The sequence below is a fragment of the Oreochromis niloticus genome, linkage group LG5 (genome assembly GCF_001858045.2).
Source record: "Oreochromis niloticus isolate F11D_XX linkage group LG5, O_niloticus_UMD_NMBU, whole genome shotgun sequence".
NCBI lineage: Eukaryota > Metazoa > Chordata > Actinopteri > Cichliformes > Cichlidae > Oreochromis > Oreochromis niloticus.
The window spans coordinates 21,249,422-21,272,113 of record NC_031970.2 but is presented as its reverse complement, the minus strand read 5'-3'; the positions used below and the strand labels follow the sequence as shown (position 1 = coordinate 21,272,113).

Genomic DNA, 22,692 nt, shown 5'->3' with positions numbered 1-22,692 from the left:
CATGTTGCCACACAGACATCTGGGAAACTAAGCCCATGGCAACAGAAATGATACACATGTACTCATGCTTGTCTTTATTTCACTTCCTTTCTTGTTCTTTGGTCTAAATAAAACTCAGAAGTAGTTTCAAAGGGCTGTTCATGTTCATTTGCTCTGCTTGTGTAAAAGTGTTCATTGTTGCTGTGGTTTTCCTGTGAAGTTCCTTAAACTGGAACATCAACCTTTACACAGTCAGACTTTCACATGTGTTCTTCACAGTCACAGTAATCCTCTTCATCATGGCTGGACACCTTCTGTTTGTCATCCTCATGTGTAAGTTAAACCTCCTGTAGCTTTATGATTGAAGAGTTTCACACTGTTGGCTTTACATTTTTCATGGCTGGTGATTTTACGTTGTGCGTTCTTCTAACCATCTTTGTGTGTTTGTGGTGCTTCCTTGTTTATATTTTTAACTGATAAACTAAGGCGTGACAGTTTGTTTGTATTAATCAGTCATACATGCCTCCAGTATGTTGTTAACAAATTTTCTTTCCAACAGCTTTCGTTCATGAGATTCAAGCACAAGGTGAGTCATCGATGTTCCACTTTTCACATAGATTTTCTGTGACTGCATATTTGTTCTTTATTTAAACCAAAAATTAATTATGAGATGTAACATTTCTTTACCTCTGACTTTTCAGCTTTTCTTCCACCAACACTGACAGTGAACACAACAGTGATCTCAGAGAGAGACTTGGTCACATTTCACTGTCAGGCACCAACATCTGTTTCAGTTCATCAGTGTTTTTTCTACACTGTGGAGAAAAATACTTCCAAAGCCTTCTCATGCCTGCAGAATTTCACTGCAACAGAACTGTTGTTAATGTCACATCAGAGTTCACCTGCTGAAGTTAAAGTGAAATGTTTTTACACTGGAGAACTAAATTCAACGTCTGCGCACAGTGAACCATCCTCCATCACCATAAAAAGTGAGAGACTGCTCTGACTGTGACTGGATAAGTTATCATACAGTGTGTTAGATATATTATCTTTTTAAAGCTGGCAGGGTTTTTGTTTTTGACAAACCTTTTTTAGGAGTGTTGTTCTTACACATTTTTTTACACCCAACAAAGAGAGCACACAGGATTCTCAACATGACCAAAACATGATGACTTAGTGTTACAGATCAGCTTTTGTGAGCATTGTTTTTGTTGTGCTGGTAAAACATAGAATGTTCTTGCATATTAATGAGACTCCATTGATCTTCATGTAGGTCAGAAACCACAGATGAGAGTTCAGCATTTTAATGGAGAACAAGTTCAGTTTGTTTGCTCTCTGCCTGGATCTGTGAAAGATGATACAAGATGTAATCTGTACTTTGGAGAAGCAAGTCGTTCAGTCCTGACAGCAACTGTCTGGAAGAAAAGCAGCACAGAAACCAAACAGAGGTTCTGCCAGTTTTATGTCTCAATTGATGATTTTTTGAGACATCTACATTTTGTTCAACAAAAAGAAGCCAGCTGTGATTACACTTTGAAAAGGGAACCCAGGTCTTTGTCTCCTCGCAGTGATCAATACAACTTAACAGGTAAGTCAAAGATAAACAGACTTTATAGTACAGATGCTACTTTAATTAATTAAAATAATGAAAATGACTAAAATAAAAGCATTCAAAGTATTTTTCTCAATTTTTTTTTTTTACTTGTTACTCTCAAGATTTTCATTTCATTGGCCACGACCTCAGATGTGAAAAAGAATAATCCAGATTAGCAGTGTCTTGAAACGTAGGAAGAGTTGAGCTTTGATGATAATGCCAGTATATTAGCATGCTTACCGTAGAAGTGGGTGGCACAGTGGGTAGTTTTTACTCTGGATAATCTTCCTGACATATCCTCAAAGGATTCATAGATGAATGTGTAAACCACTACAATATGCAGCCAACACTTTCCAGGTTGTTGACATGGCCAAAGTTCTAATGCCTAATTTCAGATGCTTAGCAGGAAAGAATAAGAAATATTTACTATGTTCAACATCTTACATATGAATAAGGAGATGTACAGCTGAGGTATACAGGAAGTCATTAGTTTTGCAGGTACTTAATCAGAAACCTCTGGTTTCTTACACTGACCCACATGTTCAAATGTCTCTGTGTTAACATTCATCGTTGATTCATTCATTCATTGTTGTCATTATTGTTGAATTTATTAAGTACCGAATTTAGGCAATTGGAATTTTCCTGTCTACCAAATTACAATACCCTTGTGAGGTTAAAAATAACATTTTTGGCGTGGAATGAATTTCTAGAACTGAAAACACTTCCTGAGGTAACTCTAATATCTGAGCGTGGGAGATCACACGACCCTGCTCATGATACTTATACTATGGGTTTGTTAGGCAAACAAACCCATAAACTTTCAAAATACATCAACCTTTCAAAGATTTGTTGAAAGGTTACTTTTTAAACTATAATTGTATCTAAAGAATAATTTAATAAAATGAAAAGGACAGAACTGAAAGATAGCTAAAACATTTGTTTCCACATCTACAACTGTTTAAAGTTTTGTTTTATAAAACTTCGACCTGCTGTAGAAAAATGAAATAAATATTGTATTTAGGTGAATAGAAAAAGTTTCATTAGCAGAAGAGTCTACAGTGTACAAGTATGCTTTCAAAATTCATGGGGTTGTGCTTTATAAAATCAAGTGAAAGTGATCAGAACAGGACTTAAAGGGAGCAATTTCAACAGAGCATTTTGTTAGCAAAACACATTTCACTAAACATCTCAAGTAAATTTTGCTTCAATGCCGAAACCTGTTTGTATTCATTATCTCAGGGCCATGAACATCTACTAATTTAACAACACTACCAGATATTTCAGTATACACCAAAAATTGTGGCTCACCTGACACTCCCATTGTGACATGTAATAAAATAGTAAATGTGTTTTCAAGATTTTTGAATCACTTTTGAATTGATTGCAGTAATAACAAAACCTTTATTTGTACACAAACCCATTTCCTTTTACTGTAGCTATTCTGGAAAGTGAATCACCAAAGATCAACAAACCATCATCTATCATGACCACAGGTAGGACACACAGTACACTTAACTAACAACCCAGAGCATCATCACACATCACTTCTTTAAAATATCTTTATCATTTTATTTTCCATTTATGGAGCAGAATCAAGTCTCAGCAAACCCACTACTTCATCTTCTACCACTTCAGTGAACTCACCATCAGGTAAATAAATTACTGATGTGGTATTTGTAAAATTCAAATTTTTGCTTAATGTAAACCTGCTGTATTAATGTAAACCTGCTCAAATTAAAGCTAAGACATTTAAATTTAGTGTAGTATATCTTCTTTCAAAGTAAATATTCTGCCCACTGACAAGCAAAACTATGTCTAAGAGTCCAAATAATTATTTAATATACCATTCCTTTATGTTATACAGAAGTATTTAGGTGTACAACAAGACACATTGTTTTTGGAATTCCCTTCATTGGGCATTTAATACCAATTGTTACTTTTTACTTTCCTTTCGGAGAACAGTGACCTATGTGACATAATGTTTGTTTGATATCTTAAAGGATTAACTACTATTCTCAGTGCTGCAAGTGATGTGGACACTCGTCCCAAAACAGCTCAGTATATGACATCAGGAGCCAGTACTACAGGTGAGACTACAAATGTCACTATATATATATAATACATTTTCTTTCTATTAGCTGTGGAAAGAGTGGACCCGATGACGCCGGACCCTCCGGATCACTGAAATAGGCAAAGCACAATTTCTAAAGTGCTATCCAGCTGCCCTCCCAGTTTTCCTGACACCACACCTCAAGTCTGCTGCACTATCCCTCCTCTGCACCAGAGCCATAGATCACACCTCCACCACCCCACTGCCCGACTGAGGCTGGGGAGCCATCCGACCGAGCCTACTCCCTCGCCCCTGCAAGAGGGTGACAAAATTGGCCACCACCATCTGCGACCTGGCCTATGGACCACCTCGAAGTTAAAGGGCTGCAAAGCCAGATACCACAGAGGGATTTGGGCTTTGGCATCCTTCAAGCGATACAGCCACTACAGCAGGGCGTGGTCTTAACAGAGGGTGACTGGGTGTCCCAGGAGGTAATAATGAAGAGTCGACTGCCCACCGGATGGCCAGGCACTCAATATCCAGCGTCCTCCCGCCCCAACTGTCTCTTGCTCTGACAGCTTCTATCTGATGTAAACAACCAGGTGGTCGCAGAGAGAAAATGCCCCCCCGCCCTCTGTTCGAGGCACCCGTTTACAGTATAAAAGTTTGAGTGCATGCTAATGTGCTCAAACGGGACCTCCATTAATTGTAACAGGCGCAAAGACGCTTTTGGAATGTCCAGCTGTTTTACCCTTGCCAATAAAATTGGGCTATTATTCGCTCCAAAGATTTATAATATTCCATATGCCCTGCCATGGGGTTATAATGAGCAGGCTGGAAAAGCATTTCCCTGTTGCTTTTTGGCACTAACAACTATGTGTGTTCCTCTCTTGTGCGAGTGTCACGATACACCCGATAAAGCCTATCTTTCAACAACACAAAATGCTGCTAGGTTTGTGCTACTTCAGGGTGCACCAAGTGACCATCAATTTTCATCACTTGGTCAAAGGCTGGGCGTACGGTGCCATCACAAGACTGCTCAAGTGGGAAATCTTCCATGGAGTGCATGACTGGAGGCTGAGGGACCTCCCAAGAAGGCCCTGCTATCTCCTCCTACCATGAGACAGTGCTGGACAACCTCGCATCAGAGTTGAGTGCAGTGCAGACACTACACGCCGCTTAGGGTCATGAATGTATCCCCACACACTGCCACAACAGGTTATGCTGCGCCAGGTGTGAGCTTACTGCAGCCTTTACGCTGTGTGTCTTTCCCGTGTCTTTAATTTGCAGTGGCACTATGGGATATGTATGAATGTTCCCATGCACATACCTGACCTCCACCCACTCTGCCTCCAGCAATGCCCCTGGCTGAACCAGGTTTGGTGGATCAGAGTCTGCATGCAGGCCGAATCCACCATAGCCTGGCGCATACCCCCCTGGCACCTTACGTAACACTGTACGTCCCTCCTGGACCGGGGAAGATGTTGGGGCACCAGCTACAGGAGTGTCTGCATTAGTGGACAGTCACCTGCACCCCCAACACTCCTGCCCTGAAGTCTGTGTGACCCCTGTGGGTCGATGCGGTAGCTGCGGCCACGGGTACCTGCGGAGAGACAGCAGAGAGGACTTGAAGGGAGCAATCAAAGTATATATAAGTGTACCACTGCGGTCGCTCCTGCTCCTCCACAGATGGTGGCATTGGGAGAGGACTAGCAAGCCTCCTTCTTTGGGCCAGGGGGTGCTTTTGCAACTATACTAAATAAGGTTATAGTAAATACAGTTTAAAGAGGTAGGGATGTTGGTTGCGTTGAAGTATATTAAAATAGTAGAAATATGGTTTATAAATAAGGTGTAATGTCCAGGAGTGTTGGCAGTGCAGTTATCCTCCAGTCAGGGTGGAGGTAGGGCATGTTTTACAGCCTGTGGGTAAAAACTTCTGTTGAGTCTGTTTGTCCTCTGTTTGTCTTGAGTCTGTTTGTCTTTGACCTGATGGACCTGATGGACCTGTATTCATTCATTGTTGTCATTATTGTTGAATTTATTAAGTACCGAATTTAGGCAATTGGAATTTTCCTGTCTACCAAATTACAATACCCTTGTGAGGTTAAAAATAATATTTTTGGTGTGGGATGAATTTCTAGAACTGAAAACACTTCCTGATGCAACTCTAGTATCTGAGCGTGGGAGTTCACACGACCCTGCTCATGATACTTATACTATAGGTTTGTTAGGTAAACAAACCTATAAACTTTCAAAATACATCAACCTTTCAAAGATTTGCTGAAAGGTTACTTTAAAAAAAAAAAAAAAACTATAATTGTATCTAAAGAATAAATAAATAAAATGGAAAGGACAGAACTGAAAGATAGCTAAAACATTTGTTTCCACATCTACAGCTGGCCAAATTTTTTTAAACCTAAAATAAATATTGTATTTAGGTGAACAAAAAAGTTTCATTAGCAGAAGAGTCTACAGTGTACAAGTATGCTTTCAAAATTCATGGGGTTGTGCTTTATAAAATCAAGTGAAAGTGATCAGAACAGGACTTAAAGGGAGCAATTTCAACAGAGCATTTTGTTAGCAAAACACATTTCACTAAACATCTCAAGTAAATTTTGCTTCAATGCCGAAACCTGTTTGTATTCATTATCTCAGGGCCATGAACATCTACTAATTTAACAACACTACCAGATATTTCAGTATACACCAAAAATTGTGGCTCACCTGACACTCCCATTGTGACATGTAATAAAATAGTAAATGTGTTTTCAAGATTTTTGAATCACTTTTGAATTGATTGCAGTAATAACAAAACCTTTATTTGTACACAAACCCATTTCCTTTTACTGTAGCTATTCTGGAAAGTGAATCACCAAAGATCAACAAACCATCATCTATCATGACCACAGGTAGGACACACAGTACACTTAACTAACAACCCAGAGCATCATCACACATCACTTCTTTAAAATATCTTTATCATTTTATTTTCCATTTATGGAGCAGAATCAAGTCTCAGCAAACCCACTACTTCATCTTCTACCACTTCAGTGAACTCACCATCAGGTAAATAAATTACTGATGTGGTATTTGTAAAATTCAAATTTTTGCTTAATGTAAACCTGCTGTATTAATGTAAACCTGCTCAAATTAAAGCTAAGACATTTAAATTTAGTGTAGTATATCTTCTTTCAAAGTAAATATTCTGCCCACTGACAAGCAAAACTATGTCTAAGAGTCCAAATAATTATTTAATATACCATTCCTTTATGTTATACAGAAGTATTTAGGTGTACAACAAGACACATTGTTTTTGGAATTCCCTTCATTGGGCATTTAATACCAATTGTTACTTTTTACTTTCCTTTCGGAGAACAGTGACCTATGTGACATAATATTTGTTTGATATCTTAAAGGATTAACTACTATTCTCAGTGCTGCAAGTGATGTGGACACTCGTCCCAAAACAGCTCAGTATATGACATCAGGAGCCAGTACTACAGGTGAGACTACAAATGTCACTATATATATATAATACATTTTCTTTCTATTAGCTGTGGAAAGAGTGGACCCGATGACGCCGGACCCTCCGGATCACTGAAATAGGCAAAGCACAATTTCTAAAGTGCTATCCAGCTGCCCTCCCAGTTTTCCTGACACCACACCTCAAGTCTGCTGCACTATCCCTCCTCTGCACCAGAGCCATAGATCACACCTCCACCACCCCACTGCCCGACTGAGGCTGGGGAGCCATCCGACCGAGCCTACTCCCTCGCCCCTGCAAGAGGGAGACAAAATTGGCCACCACCATCTGCGACCCGGCCTATGGACCACCTCGAAGTTAAAGGGCTGCAAAGCCAGATACCACAGAGGGATTTGGGCTTTGGCATCCTTCAAGCGATACAGCCACTACAGCAGGGCGTGGTCTTAACAGAGGGTGACTGGGTGTCCCAGGAGGTAATAATGAAGAGTCGACTGCCCACCGGATGGCCAGGCACTCAATATCCAGCGTCCTCCCGCCCCAACTGTCTCTTGCTCTGACAGCTTCTATCTGATGTAAACAACCAGGTGGTCGCAGAGAGAAAATGCCCCCCCGCCCTCTGTTCGAGGCACCCGTTTACAGTATAAAAGTTTGAGTGCATGCTAATGTGCTCAAACGGGACCTCCATTAATTGTAACAGGCGCAAAGACGCTTTTGGAATGTCCAGCTGTTTTACCCTTGCCAATAAAATTGGGCTATTATTCGCTCCAAAGATTTATAATATTCCATATGCCCTGCCATGGGGTTATAATGAGCAGGCTGGAAAAGCATTTCCCTGTTGCTTTTTGGCACTAACAACTATGTGTGTTCCTCTCTTGTGCGAGTGTCACGATACACCCGATAAAGCCTATCTTTCAACAACACAAAATGCTGCTAGGTTTGTGCTACTTCAGGGTGCACCAAGTGACCATCAATTTTCATCACTTGGTCAAAGGCTGGGCGTACGGTGCCATCACAAGACTGCTCAAGTGGGAAATCTTCCATGGAGTGCATGACTGGAGGCTGAGGGACCTCCCAAGAAGGCCCTGCTATCTCCTCCTACCATGAGACAGTGCTGGACAACCTCGCATCAGAGTTGAGTGCAGTGCAGACACTACACGCCGCTTAGGGTCATGAATGTATCCCCACACACTGCCACAACAGGTTATGCTGCGCCAGGTGTGAGCTTACTGCAGCCTTTACGCTGTGTGTCTTTCCCGTGTCTTTAATTTGCAGTGGCACTATGGGATATGTATGAATGTTCCCATGCACATACCTGACCTCCACCCACTCTGCCTCCAGCAATGCCCCTGGCTGAACCAGGTTTGGTGGATCAGAGTCTGCATGCAGGCCGAATCCACCATAGCCTGGCGCATACCCCCCTGGCACCTTACGTAACACTGTACGTCCCTCCTGGACCGGGGAAGATGTTGGGGCACCAGCTACAGGAGTGTCTGCATTAGTGGACAGTCACCTGCACCCCCAACACTCCTGCCCTGAAGTCTGTGTGACCCCTGTGGGTCGATGCGGTAGCTGCGGAACCACGGGTACCTGCGGAGAGACAGCAGAGAGGACTTGAAGGGAGCAATCAAAGTATATATAAGTGTACCACTGCGGTCGCTCCTGCTCCTCCACAGATGGTGGCATTGGGAGAGGACTAGCAAGCCTCCTTCTTTGGGCCAGGGGGTGCTTTTGCAACTATACTAAATAAGGTTATAGTAAATACAGTTTAAAGAGGTAGGGATGTTGGTTGCGTTGAAGTATATTAAAATAGTAGAAATATGGTTTATAAATAAGGTGTAATGTCCAGGAGTGTTGGCAGTGCAGTTATCCTCCAGTCAGGGTGGAGGTAGGGCATGTTTTACAGCCTGTGGGTAAAAACTTCTGTTGAGTCTGTTTGTCCTCTGTTTGTCTTGAGTCTGTTTGTCTTTGACCTGATGGACCTGATGGACCTGTATTCATTCATTGTTGTCATTATTGTTGAATTTATTAAGTACCGAATTTAGGCAATTGGAATTTTCCTGTCTACCAAATTACAATACCCTTGTGAGGTTAAAAATAATATTTTTGGTGTGGGATGAATTTCTAGAACTGAAAACACTTCCTGATGCAACTCTAGTATCTGAGCGTGGGAGTTCACACGACCCTGCTCATGATACTTATACTATAGGTTTGTTAGGTAAACAAACCTATAAACTTTCAAAATACATCAACCTTTCAAAGATTTGCTGAAAGGTTACTTTAAAAAAAAAAAAAAAAACTATAATTGTATCTAAAGAATAAATAAATAAAATGGAAAGGACAGAACTGAAAGATAGCTAAAACATTTGTTTCCACATCTACAGCTGGCCAAATTTTTTTAAACCTAAAATAAATATTGTATTTAGGTGAACAAAAAAGTTTCATTAGCAGAAGAGTCTACAGTGTACAAGTATGCTTTCAAAATTCATGGGGTTGTGCTTTATAAAATCAAGTGAAAGTGATCAGAACAGGACTTAAAGGGAGCAATTTCAACAGAACACATTTTGTTAGCAAAACACATTTCACTAAACATCTCAAGTAAATTTTGCTTCAATGCCGAAACCTGTTTGTATTCATTATCTCAGGGCCATGAACATCTACTAATTTAACAACACTACCAGATATTTCAGTATACACCAAAAATTGTGGCTCACCTGACACTCCCATTGTGACATGTAATAAAATAGTAAATGTGTTTTCAAGATTTTTGAATCACTTTTGAATTGATTGCAGTAATAACAAAACCTTTATTTGTACACAAACCCATTTCCTTTTACTGAAGCTATTCTGGAAAGTGAATCACCAAAGATCAACAAACCATCATCTATCATGACCACAGGTAGGACACACAGTACACTTAACTAACAACCCAGAGCATCATCACACATCACTTCTTTAAAATATCTTTATCATTTTATTTTCCATTTATGGAGCAGAATCAAGTCTCAGCAAACCCACTACTTCATCTTCTACCACTTCAGTGAACTCACCATCAGGTAAATAAATTACTGATGTGGTATTTGTAAAGTAGTAAATATTTTTTCTGTGATAATGTAAAGCTGCTCAAATTAAAGATGAGACATTTAATTTTTCTGTTATATATTATTTTTCAAACTAAATATTCTGGAGACTAAAACAATGTCTAACATTTCAAATACTTGTTTAACATAGTTCTCCTTTAAATTATGCAAAAGTTGTCAGACATACACCAGGAAACACCATTTGGCATTTCATTCCCTATACTTGGTTTGAATAATGTAAAGAAAAAAAAGAAGCAGGAATTTCTTTACAGAGAATAGCAGCATATGTGACATTATAGTATTTATTTGATATTTTTCTATCTTAAAGGACTGGCTGCTCTTAATCTCAGCCCTACAACTGGTGTGAACACTCCTGTCAAAACAACTGAGTATATAACCTCACGAGACAGTACTACAGGTGAGACCGAGTGCATCAATAATGCGTAGATAAATTGAAATGTCCTTGTTTTATTTCAGCAGGACAGACACTGATCTATTGACCATGCATACAGTGAGTGCGATTAAATTCTCAGAATGTAAAAAAAAAAAAAAAAAAAATCTTAACGTGAACTCTGATGTTTATCAGGAACAGTAAATATTCACCATGTTCAGCAGCTTAAATAAATGGCAGTACTTTGTCACCAGGGCTATAGCTGATGTTGAAATGAAGTTACTAATTTTCTGGCACTTGGTCACAAACCTTTGGTCTCCAACACTGATGCAAATCAGCAGATACATTTTATCTGGAGATATTTTGTGTGTTTAATATTCTTTATTATGAATATTCATTATCATAGTTGTTTTTTTTAAACTGTAGAATCAAGAATGACCAGCACAAAAGTGGTATTTAGTCTGCCCACATGTAGGACAGGCAATACATTGAAATATAATCCAGAACATCATCACACACCACTTCTTTAAAGAAGCTCAGCTTTTGTGCATTTTTTGAAACAGAGTCGAGTCTCAGCAGTGCTAGCGCTTCCAGTCCTACCACGTCTGTGAATTCACCTTCAGGTAACTGCAGGGACAGTCGAATTCTAAAATATTGTACAAATATATTTTTACACTAATACAAACCAACTTAAAAAAAAGCTAACACATTAATCAACTATTGCAGTATATGTTATTTCAAACTAACTGTGCAAATACACTTAACAACCTTAGGCAGCTTTTTAAAATTTTGATCCAAATATTTTTTTTCTAAACAGATTCATACAAGACTAATGCTACAACGACTATTACTACAGTCAAAGGTAAGACAAAGTACAGTTAAACTGTACATATATAAAAAAAATATTATAAAAGTCATCTATTTTATTTGTTATTTCAAAAGTAAAATTTTTTCACCAGGTCCAACTTTTACTTGGTCTCATACTTCCACCCATGTCGTATGCCACCTCTGGCAACATACACTATATTACCAAAAATGAAACTTACCTCACGGCTCATTGTTCGTCAGTGATGTTAATTTCAGTCATTATACAGATGTACTGTTTATAAGGTTGGGGAAACCTGTAGTCAGCTGAGAGGTCATTTGAATGAGTGATGAAAAGTTTCTCCCACTGAAAACGTTACATCAAGATGAACAGAAACAACTTTTTTGCAATGATCAAAAGTGCCTTCACATCCATATGAACTGGAGTGCCATCCCATTCCTAATCATTCTAAACCCTGTGGAGTGATTTTTCACACCATAGGGTTTAGAATTTAGTTGGCCCACTGTTTGCAGCCATAACAGCTTCAACTCTTCTAGGAAAGCTTTCTGCAAGGTTTAGGGATGCATTTATAGGAACTTCCATTAGCACATTTTGAGATCAGACACTTCTGCTGGACAAGAAGGCCCGGCCTGGAATCTCCACTTTAATTTATCCCAAAGGTATTCAGTCAGGTTTAGGTCAAGACTCTATTCAGGGCAGTCAAGTCATTCCAAACCAAACTCACCCATGCAAGTCTTTATGGTCATGTTCATGTTGGAACAGGAAGGGGACATCCACAAACTGTTCTCACAAAGTTGGAAGAATGAAAATTTTCAAAATGTGTCACAGTATGCAGAAGCAGACTAACTATTGTGTATAGTGGACCCAAAACTTGAATTAACAAAAATTGAGCCGTTTAATATGGCTGATGGAAAAATACAAAGCAAGGCAAATAAAGACGAGAATAAACAATAACCTAAACTGGGAAAACTAAAAATAAACATGAAAAACCCTAAACATGAAACATAGCGTGGATACAAAGATACCTGGAACATGAGACATGGCACAAAAGCCAACAGATGACATGACCCTGAACAGAGGAAGACAAAGGACTTAAATATACAGAAGGATAACGAAAGGATGGGGAACAGGTGGGAACACAGCTGGGACAAATCAGACCTAACGAGACAAGGGGAAGCAAAACTAGACAAACTGCACACAGGACAGGGGGAGCATTTGCTGACCCAAATTTCTGATTTTATGTTACCTACCACTTTGCTGTCATTCCCAGTTGTTTCCTTTTTGTCATAATGCCACTAACAGACTGTGGAATATTTAGTAGCTAGGAGATTTCATGTCTAGATTAGGGGCATCCTATAAAGGTACTCTTGTTGCAATTTAACACCATATAAATAAAACTTTTGGTGATATAGTGTATATAACATTATAATATTTATCATATATTTATATCCTAAAGGATCAGTTATTGCTTATCCTAAAAGTGCTATTAGTGTGACCGCTGCTTTAAAAAGAACTGAAAGAAAAATGACCTTTAAAAGATGTTATCACATGAGTTTCACAACTTGTCAATGTTTCTTTTTTATTTTAGTAGGTCAGGCACGCCAGCCTGACAATAAAGTAAACTCCTCTTCAAAAATATTACAATCAGGTAGGGAAAAGACCATGTCTTCAACTCTTTCACTTTGTACATGGCATTATAGTTATTAATAGAATTAATAAAAACAACAATAATTTATTAATGTCTCACAGTGTTTTTTTAAGCAGTTTAGTTGGACCAACTGTGTCTACTTTTAATTGTTTTGGTTTTGAGTTAGAAGTGAAACTCTTGTTTGGCTTTCAAAGCAGAAGCATCGATATGGAAGTTGGCGGTAGCTGTGACTGGATTGGGAGTAACCATGGGTATCATCTTACTGGTGCTGGGGCTTCTCACATTCAGAAGAAGAAGTGGTGAGGGCACACATGAAAGCATACAACTTTTTATGTTTATGTTTTTTAGAGATAGAATCTGCCTGTCAACCAAAAATAAGATAATATTACCTTTGAAAGTTTAACCAAAATATGCATTTTAAAAAATTCTCTTATGAATGATCAGAAAACAGATAAAACGCCCATGGTACCAATGATTGTTTCACTTAATCTATGCCATGAACAAGCAAATGAAAAATTTGCTCTGAAAAAAATCAATGTGGCTATCTCCTGTACTTATAGTACAAAATTATGATGGATCACAGGGATTCACCCCCACTTTGAGAACCTGGAACTCATGACATTTTTGTAATATAGTGATACATTTTTCATAGCTGCATTAAATATATAATAATAATTGTACATTAAAAAGATCATCTTATTCTGAAGAAGATGAACCAGTGACTTTAAAGCTAATCAGATGCTGATCAGACATTTCTTTACCACTACCTTTTCAGAAACATGTCCTCAAAGCAGGTAAGGAATATTTTCTCAGCAAACCTTAATAAGTTGTTTTCCTGTCATCATTCAGACAACCAGAAGTTGAACTTATTTACTTCAGACCTTTTCTTATTTAGCCAGTGAACAGAATCACTGGAGCAGTGGTGAATCACATGCCTTGCTTGAGGGCAGGATGCCTAATAAATATGTCTCATAATATTTCTTTCTAATTCTCTACAACAGACACACTTTTTTCTTGTGTAATGAAATGCAATCAGCTTTTTTATTTTATTTTAAACATTTTCTTTATTTATGTATAGGACAAAGGCAACATCACCAGGTATTGTATACATTTAGCTGTCAGACAGCATTATAAAACTATCAATCCATGTATTATGGTTTTTATTTTGTTGAGTTTTTCTTTTGTTACAGGTGATTTTATATCAATGACTAAAATGAACCATGGAAGAATGGTAAACAAATGTTTCAGTCAAATAAAAATACACTTAATTAAAACAGTCAATTTAAATACCCAGGATATAAAGTTGATTTTTCCCTGTTGTGTTAAGTTACCTGCAGGTAATGATGGAGGCTACAGTGTGATCACGTCAGTACCTGATGACAACTGTCTTAATAGTAAGCTGTGTTTTTTTTCTAGCATCTACTAATAAGATGGTGAAATTGTTGTACATGGCAGGGCTGTTCGATATAACGACATATATATATCGGATGAGGATATGAAAACGTCTATCATTGCATATTACGCTAACGTTTGTTTCGTGGTGTCGCAAAATAACTATAACTAATAACTGTTTACGGCAATATTTTTTCATTGTTTTGATGGTCACTGTAGAATTTCTCTCTTTCTCTTATAGTTAATATAACCACACTACAGACAGTGAAGCGACTGTTTTTATGCGTTGACGTTAGCAACAACGATGGTAAAACCATTGCGTGGTTCTGTCGTCCGCTTGTTTACTTTCCACATTAACTTTCAGTAACATAGTTGATTTTTTCCAGTGTATGACAAGGGAGCATTGGCTTTGATAAGATTTTACTACCCTATGATAAGGACAGCTACTTGACCACTAAAGAGCCTTTAAAATAAGATAAGATAAGATAAGATAAGGTAAAACTTTATTAATCCCTCGGGTGGGTTCCTCTGGGAAATTCGGATTCCAAAAGCACAACACTGACAGAAGTTACAGAACGTGAGCAGAATATTATATATATACACATATATAAATACAGAGACATATATAAATAAAATATACGAAAGGGATAAATAGAATGTTCAAATTTAGAAGAACACTGTGACATATACAGTTACAAGACAAACTTTGTGAACCCACTGGACTATATGTTGTCTTACACTTGTGTGTATGCGTGTGTGTGTGTGTGTGTTTTAATCCTGATTGAAAGCAATAATTTTTCCGTGTTGTTCTCTTTCAGGAGAGAAACTAAACTTGGAACAGACAAAAAATGAAGATGTAAGTTAACCCTGGTGTAGTAATAAATATGTCCGCTTCTTAATCAATGCTACTGACTAAAAGGTCATTACTCTTTCTCTTCTAGTCTGACATTTACCATGTGTACGCCACCATCTCTGAAGAAACAGATCCACCAGATTCACAAGACATGATATACAGCATGCTGAATGCACACTGAAACACAGTGAAACATTTTTGTTGACGTTGTTAGTAAAATGTCTAAAATGATCTAAATCATGTCAAAGTGAGGAAAGTGTGACAGGTAATAGAACAATCTTGCAAAAAATCTTGAGCTTGAATTGAGTTTTTTTTTCTATTGAAAGATAACTGACATGATGATGATTTCGGCTTTAGTATTTTTAATAAGCGCTCTTAGATATTTATTGTTTTGTTTTCAGTAATTGTAAGTTGGAAGATGACAGTCAAAACTCCTGAGTCATTTCCAAGCTTAGAACAATGTATACTTTTCAGTGTAGGGATCGTTACAAAGAAAGTATTATGTATTATGTATTACACATTTAAAAAAAAAAAAAAATGAATGCAGTATGTTCATCGCCAGAGAAAGTAATTTGTTACACTACTTGTTACATTACTTTCTCATCATCAGTAAAATGACCTGAAATGCAATGTCTCATAATTACCAATTAAGAATATAGACTTTAGGCTAAAGTCCCACACACCAACACAAATCCCTATCCTAATTATAAAACACTCTTTCACAAAACCGACAACAACAAGAAAAGATGGAAACCAGCCCAAAGAGACTTCAAAGTGATTGCAACATCAATTCTGCTGTAGAAATACAAAGGGATCTGGCAGCTCCATCACTCTGGGTTCTTGGCTAGCTTTGTGTTAATTTGCGCAGATGCTTGCAAAAACATTGTAGTTATTTTTTTTCCTGGATGCAGTTTTCACTTTACCATGGTCCACTCCCCCTTTTGTGCAATAAACATAAAGTTAGTGTGCATATCTTCACCCGTGAAATGTTGTTGACTGCTCCCCTATGTTCTTGTAAAGGCTTTACTTTATAAGAACTGATTTTAGTTTAGTTTCGTTGCATTTCTCAGAAATCCTGTGCTTTGAATGCCTAAAATGTATCCAGACATCTTCCATTTTAACCATGTACAAGAGCCATGTAAGAAATGGAAAACCATATTCAGTGAAACAAGCAAATAAATGACATTAAATAAATTTTAATGTCTGTTTTCTGCCTCTGTAAAGCACTTTGTGATTTTTATCTTGAAAGGTGCTATATAAATAAAATTTTACTTACTTTACTTACTTTAATTAATTAATTAATTAATTAATTAATTTAAAATAAGCAAAAAAAACCAACAACCCCCCCCCCAAAAAAAAAAACACCTGCTAACTGTGCTCTAGAGTTGCTATTTTATTTTGTTTCTTAATGTTTAAAAGAAACATTTCTGTAACTGGATTTACATTTACACATGTATCACAACACTGGCAATCGGGTAATGCACATCTCTTTTCATGCTCATGTGAGCTCATCTCTCACAGCCAGAAAGATTTTTAGATAGGAATCTCTATCTTTACTGAGGGCTATGAAATACATCTCTCCTTAATCTTATCTGTACCCTGTCTGTTATTGCACAAAGAAATAAAGCTGTTTAGTACTCAGAGTACTGAGAATGTATCTATGTAATACAACTCCAGTATATAAATTTGTGTAGATGATGCTCTGCTACTCTGAGTTGTGACAATAACATTAGCAGTTAGTCTTTTGTTGCGTGCTGTGACTGCACACAGGCTTGTAAAAATAGGCAACATATAATTGACCCTCAGCCCACCAACCAGCTGCAGTTTTTAGGTCAGCACACAAAACCATTTTAGGCCAAAGAATATGAGGGCGAAAAAATACGGGAAGAATAATGTACTGTAGCTGGTTGCTGTACTGCACAGCTGCTACAGTTTGCCTAGTAGTAGTAACATAATCATGTGACATAAAACATTTATTGATGATGATGAAACTTTGTATCCACACAGGTAACAGAAGTAAAACAACAGGGGGAAGATCTGAAATTTACATTCAGCAAATCGAGATGTATGTTTTTGGTTCTAGGTTTCATTTGTATGAAATGTCACTGTGAGATGTATTAGAGATATGTAGTTTTTCATTTTCCATTTCTGGTTCCTGGTTATTACACATAAACTAACTCAGGTAATAAGTCACAGTATTTGTCGCGTGTTCTTTTTCTCTAGGATAAAGAAAGCACACACACACACACACACACACCTACACACACACACACACACACACACACACACAGTCTTGTAAACCACTTTTCTAATCCTCACACATTAAACATCCATCCATCCATCTTCTTCCGCTTATCCGGGGCCGGGTCGTGATAACGACATTAAACATATTATTTAAATTGTTTTGGTGGGTAAACTTACCATTTTCTTCTCATAATATTATTATAATATTATTAATTGTTTTCTCATAGGCTGATGTTTGTTTCCACATTATTATCAGCAGTTTCTGGGTGTATGCATATAACCAGAAGAAGGACAATGTGGGCATGCACAGCACATTTCATGCTCACGCAAGCGGCCTTAAGTTCCTTTTTCACAACATCTTTTGAGGCCAGTGAGACTTTCAGACACAGAGCCCACTGGTGTATTTATAAACTGTGGTATCTGAATCAGTCACATGATTTGTGAAATTATAAATAATATAAATGAAAATATAGTCTAAAATTTGAACTCTGGAATAATTGTGTGACAATATATACAATTTCTTGATTGTACATATTATCTAATGCTACATAGTAGCATTAGGAATTAAGACCCCTACTGTACTATCAAGTTTGTGCACTGCACCTCGATTGACCTTCATCTGAGGAAGAGCTAAAGCAACAGAAATGATACTGTAGCATATTAATCTTAACTTAGCCCACCTTGTGGTGACTGGTATTAATAACACACACATAGGTACTTTTAATTAGCTGCTCTTTATATGTGTAGCTTTGTGGCCTCAATATGTGATGAAGTACTTCTCCTGCCTCTTGTGGTTTTCCTGTGACCAACTGCTACAAAATGATTCATCCCCTTCTGTGTCGTCAGAAACGTCAGAATCTTCTTCTCAACAGATGCCTTTGGTGTGCTGTCCTAATGTGTAAGTTAAACATCCTGCAGATTTTGCAATATTTAATGTGATCTCTCAACATTCGTGTAAGTTCACACTTGAAACATATATTTTGCTAAAGTTATTTCAGACTTAATAATAGATTTATTTATGTTCTTGACATATATTTTCAGCAGTGTCCTTCCATGTAATTCAAGTACAAGGTCAGTCTCTGATCTACTGTCTTTATTGCTGAGTTGTGTCGTCACTGTATGTTATTCCATGATTAGTCTATGATTGGATTGGGTAATGTATAACTGCTTAAATGGGGGAAAAAAGGGTTAAAAAAAAAGACACAGGTATATTATATGACATAACATCTAAGTGTTCAGTATAACATGTCTTGGTTTGAAACTGGCAATGAAACAGCAGTGATCACAGAATTTGTTTTGTCATAATTTTTGCCTGCTGATCTCACATCAGAGTTCATCTGCCAAAGTGTCATGGTCTGGGTGAGTGAGATGTTTTTTCATAGAGCTGGGGCTCCACCTCTGGATGGAGTCTCCATTCAGCAGTCTCACCTGTCTGCAATCAAGCTACCAGTATTTAAGACCAGCACATTCAACAAGTCTTCTCCAGATCTACAGCTAACCAGTGTTAGTGTTAGGCTACATTGAAAGTAGTATTCTCACTTAACCTGTGTCTCTCTGTTCTAGTAACCCACCAGGTCACCACGCTTCACTCTTGAGCAATACTTACCTTCATTAGGACGTCGGTCTCGCTGCAATCACCCAGTCTGGTTACCCTCCATTCCTCTCTACACATCACCTGCCTTCCTTCCTGTCATGGCATCTGGAACTCATTTGGATCTGGACTTTGACTCACCCCGGATTGGAAACTCACTCTGACCTTTTTGGACTGCCCTCCTTCCACATCGTTCTCCGCCTGCAACGAGTAAGCCATTAGAAACACTTCCAGCCTTACTTACCATTAATCACTGGAACCCAGCTGACTCTCTGCACTCCTTTTGTTGCAGTTACTCTGCACTGCTTCACCCGAGCCACAGCCCCTCCTCCCCTTGGCCCTGTTCATGGACTTTAGAATTAACTTTAACTCAAAGATTAAGCTCGCGTTTTGACTTTTTAGGTTGTCTCGTAAGTTCTCAGTTCATAGTCGACACCCTAAGGTTTAGTCTCACTTTGTAAATAAAGCACTGTCTTCACATCAGTTTGTGCCTCTGTCTCTGTCTCTGTCTGCATTTGAGGCCTCTCACCTGGTCTGGCCTCTCGGCCGTAACACAAAGTAGAAGTGAGACTTTGCCTTCTTACACTTATTGACAAAAAGACATTTCTATATTGTATTTTATTTGCCTTAAAATCACCTAAAATGACAAAAAAGAGTATTGTTACATTGCAGGTCATGTAGAATATAAGTGATAATATAGGGCTTTTGTGAATGTCAATATGATTTCAAATACTAATACAGAATCTTAGTTTCCTTGATTGCAGACTGATGCAAAATGTTTAATGTAAGTTGTGTACATTAATCTTCATGTAAGTCAAAAACTACAGATGATGGTTCAGCATTTTATTGGTAACCAAGTTAACTTCACTTGCTCTCTGCCTCGATCTGTGAAACATTAAAGCAAATACAATCTGTACTTTGGAGAAGAAAGTTGTCCTCTCATAACAACAACTGTCTGGAAGAAAAGCAGCTCAAAAAGCAAACAGAGGTGCTGCCAGTTTCTTGGCAAAATTAATGATTTTTTGAGATGTTTAACAAAAGCATGCTCAACTTTGTCTCATCGTAGTGTAAGATACAACTTGAAAGGTAAGTAGGCCAAAATAACTATGTATGAATAACTTTGATATTTAAAAATGCAAGATTAATATTGTATTAGTTATACACATGTGATACCTTAAATAACTGCACAATTTTTGAATGCTTTTGTACAATGACTATTACTGTCACGGCGAGTGAGATGAGCCGTGTGGAAATAATAAAGGAGGATCCAAATGCAGGCACTTGTAAAGGTGTGAAGGTGGTTTATTGAAGACAAAATAAAAATAGGCAAACGGAGAATGAACTAAACTATACTGGGAACAACTTACTACTGAACACGAACCTGAACATGAAGGAAGATAGACGATGGTATATGATGGTGACAGCAGGGAGAACACACGAATGAAACATGGTAGATACACAGACAGACCAGCGACTACTACAACAGAAGACACGACTTAAATACACTCAGAGAAACACAGGGAGATTACACACAGGTGGGAGTAATTAACGAGACGAGACAAGGGTGGTAAACTGAACACACTCACATGAGACGCAGACCTTCACAATAAAACAGGAAACAAGAAAACACTACACAAGGACGCAGGCTCGACACTGAGAGGCAGACAGAATATAACAGATGGAACCTGAACTATACTAAACGTGAGACACAACCGAAGAACAAATCCTTAAACATTAATAAACAGAAACATAGAATTCAAATAATAACCAACAAATCACAAAGGTAACAAAACGATCATTCAAGAATAAACCAAAACATAATAAACTCAGAATGCTGGGTCAAACCGACCCAGAACCGTGACAATTACAAACTCTCCATGCATAAAATGCATGTGCATTTTATGGTAAATTAATTACCAACACTAACTAGCTAACAAACTAAGTAAATAAATTTAATTTCTATATATTTTCCCATATTTTCTTTCAATATCTTCAATGTGAAAATTCGATCAAATAAATAAATAAAAACAATACAAATGAATTACTACTGAATGTTAAAAGTGTTATGATAATCACAAAGAAATATTTGAATCCCTCTATATAAAGAATTTCTCTTGAGGTTTTTAGCACTAACTTTATTTCAGTTCATTTCAGTGAAGTATTTTCTTGAGTATTTCAAAATTAATAAGAAAGTTGCTACAGACCACTTTTGTTTTTTGATGTCTGTAAGAGTTCAGCGACATTAGCAGTAATTAGCAGTAATGTCAGTAATTGTGTAGGTACAGTATTTGATCATCGCACCAAATAAAAATGACATTTATATGATATATTAACACTTACGAAACAACAATATAGGTGTACATTTTCTTAATAAAGCTGTGTCAGGGATGGTTAAGGTCAAGTTTATTTATATTGCACATTCTCAACAGTCCATACTGCACAAGGTGCTTAACAATGTAAAATGCCATTAAAATAAATAAAATACACAATGATGATACAGTAAAATATAGAAAAATAAATAAATAAATAAAAATAAGTCAATAAAAACAACTAAAACAACAACAACAACTAAGGCTGTTAAATACAAAGTGTTTAGGTCAATGTGTGTTAAAAGCCAGGCTTTAAAAATTGTCTTTAGTAACAATTTAAAATGTTCGAGTGTTTGTGCAGATCTAATATTAAGGGGAAGATTATTCCAGAGTCTGTGCATGTAACAGGAACTGAAGTCCTCTCTTGGGCACAGCAGAGTTCACTGCTGAGGTGGATGTGACATGCTTTTACATGTCACATCAATAAAGGAGGACAATATCCGTCTCCTCACTGTAACATATTTTCCATCAACATAGAAAGTAAGTGACATACTCCTCTTTTTTTCTACATTATGTGCATATAGCCACACCAAGAGGAAAGTTGAGGTAGTTGTTGATTGTAGTTTATTGCTTTTTGATTTTGAAGATTTGACTTTTCTTTTTGTAAATGCATCAGTTCTGACTACTTGTAGATCACTCTCATCTGCAAGCACTTTGACCTCTGCTCCTCCTACTATGAAAGTCACAACAGGACATAGTCCTGCAGATAAGAATTTTAAAACTGAATAAAAAAGTTGATTGCTGTGGAGGTTTTAAGTGTTTGAACAAGTAAATTTTTTTAGGCGTGACTTTTAAATCTCTGCACATCACTATTGTATTGTCTTCTTTCTACTGGAATCAAGAAACCTCTTTTTTTAAAACGAAAACTTTATTTTTCTTGTTTTTTCCACAAAGAAACAAAGGCAATGTCCCTGGTAACACAAAATGTTTGTTACTCATTTGCTTTCACTGCAGTGATGTAGTCTATTCATACTTGGTTATTTAAGCCATTTTATTGTTTTCTTTTTTGTTTTCTGTTTTAAATAATTGGAAATCTATCCTAAGCATCAAAAGTTGAAGAATATTTCAAAAACATTCTACTAGTAGTCATAGTCACAGTTCTGTCCCTTCCACCTACCGTCTGTTTGAAATAATTTACAGGCTGATAGTGACACCTACAGTACTGTCACCTATGACTGCAGCTTTGATGAGCTG

General features: G+C 37.5%; 2 protein-coding genes and 1 long non-coding RNA gene across 4 annotated transcripts in view; all 3 read left to right on the top strand.

The window, feature by feature from the left end:
* LOC102082846 (mucin-21) overlaps positions 1-15,716 on the top strand; it is a 41,155-nt gene extending 25,439 nt beyond the window's left edge. The window contains exons 1-23 of one of the 2 annotated variants that reach the window (XM_025907294.1): positions 146-312; positions 539-565; positions 681-968; positions 1,253-1,567; positions 3,010-3,066; positions 3,161-3,223; positions 3,574-3,660; positions 6,476-6,532; positions 6,627-6,689; positions 7,040-7,126; positions 9,947-10,003; positions 10,098-10,160; positions 10,513-10,602; positions 11,139-11,198; positions 11,393-11,437; positions 12,990-13,049; positions 13,244-13,348; positions 13,825-13,843; positions 14,128-14,147; positions 14,240-14,280; positions 14,377-14,443; positions 15,260-15,297; positions 15,383-15,716. In XM_025907294.1, coding sequence (XP_025763079.1) covers positions 279-312; positions 539-565; positions 681-968; positions 1,253-1,567; positions 3,010-3,066; positions 3,161-3,223; positions 3,574-3,660; positions 6,476-6,532; positions 6,627-6,689; positions 7,040-7,126; positions 9,947-10,003; positions 10,098-10,160; positions 10,513-10,602; positions 11,139-11,198; positions 11,393-11,437; positions 12,990-13,049; positions 13,244-13,348; positions 13,825-13,843; positions 14,128-14,147; positions 14,240-14,280; positions 14,377-14,443; positions 15,260-15,297; positions 15,383-15,475 — 1,836 coding nt within the window. In that variant the 5' untranslated portion in view covers positions 146-278 and the 3' untranslated portion in view covers positions 15,476-15,716. Of the gene's footprint in view, positions 1-145; positions 313-538; positions 566-680; positions 969-1,252; positions 1,568-3,009; positions 3,067-3,160; positions 3,224-3,573; positions 3,661-6,475; positions 6,533-6,626; positions 6,690-7,039; positions 7,127-9,946; positions 10,004-10,097; positions 10,161-10,512; positions 10,603-11,138; positions 11,199-11,392; positions 11,438-12,989; positions 13,050-13,243; positions 13,349-13,824; positions 13,844-14,127; positions 14,148-14,239; positions 14,281-14,376; positions 14,444-15,259; positions 15,298-15,382 lie in introns of those variants that run through there. The other variant, XM_025907295.1, reaches the window with a different exon arrangement.
* LOC102080139 (uncharacterized) overlaps positions 1-22,692 on the top strand; it is an 80,926-nt gene that overhangs the window by 52,490 nt on the left and 5,744 nt on the right. The window lies entirely within an intron of this gene.
* LOC112846926 (uncharacterized) lies at positions 18,236-19,466 on the top strand. The gene is made up of 3 exons (XR_003220141.1): positions 18,236-18,436; positions 18,583-18,897; positions 19,102-19,466. It is a non-coding gene; the product is annotated as an uncharacterized LOC112846926 (long non-coding RNA).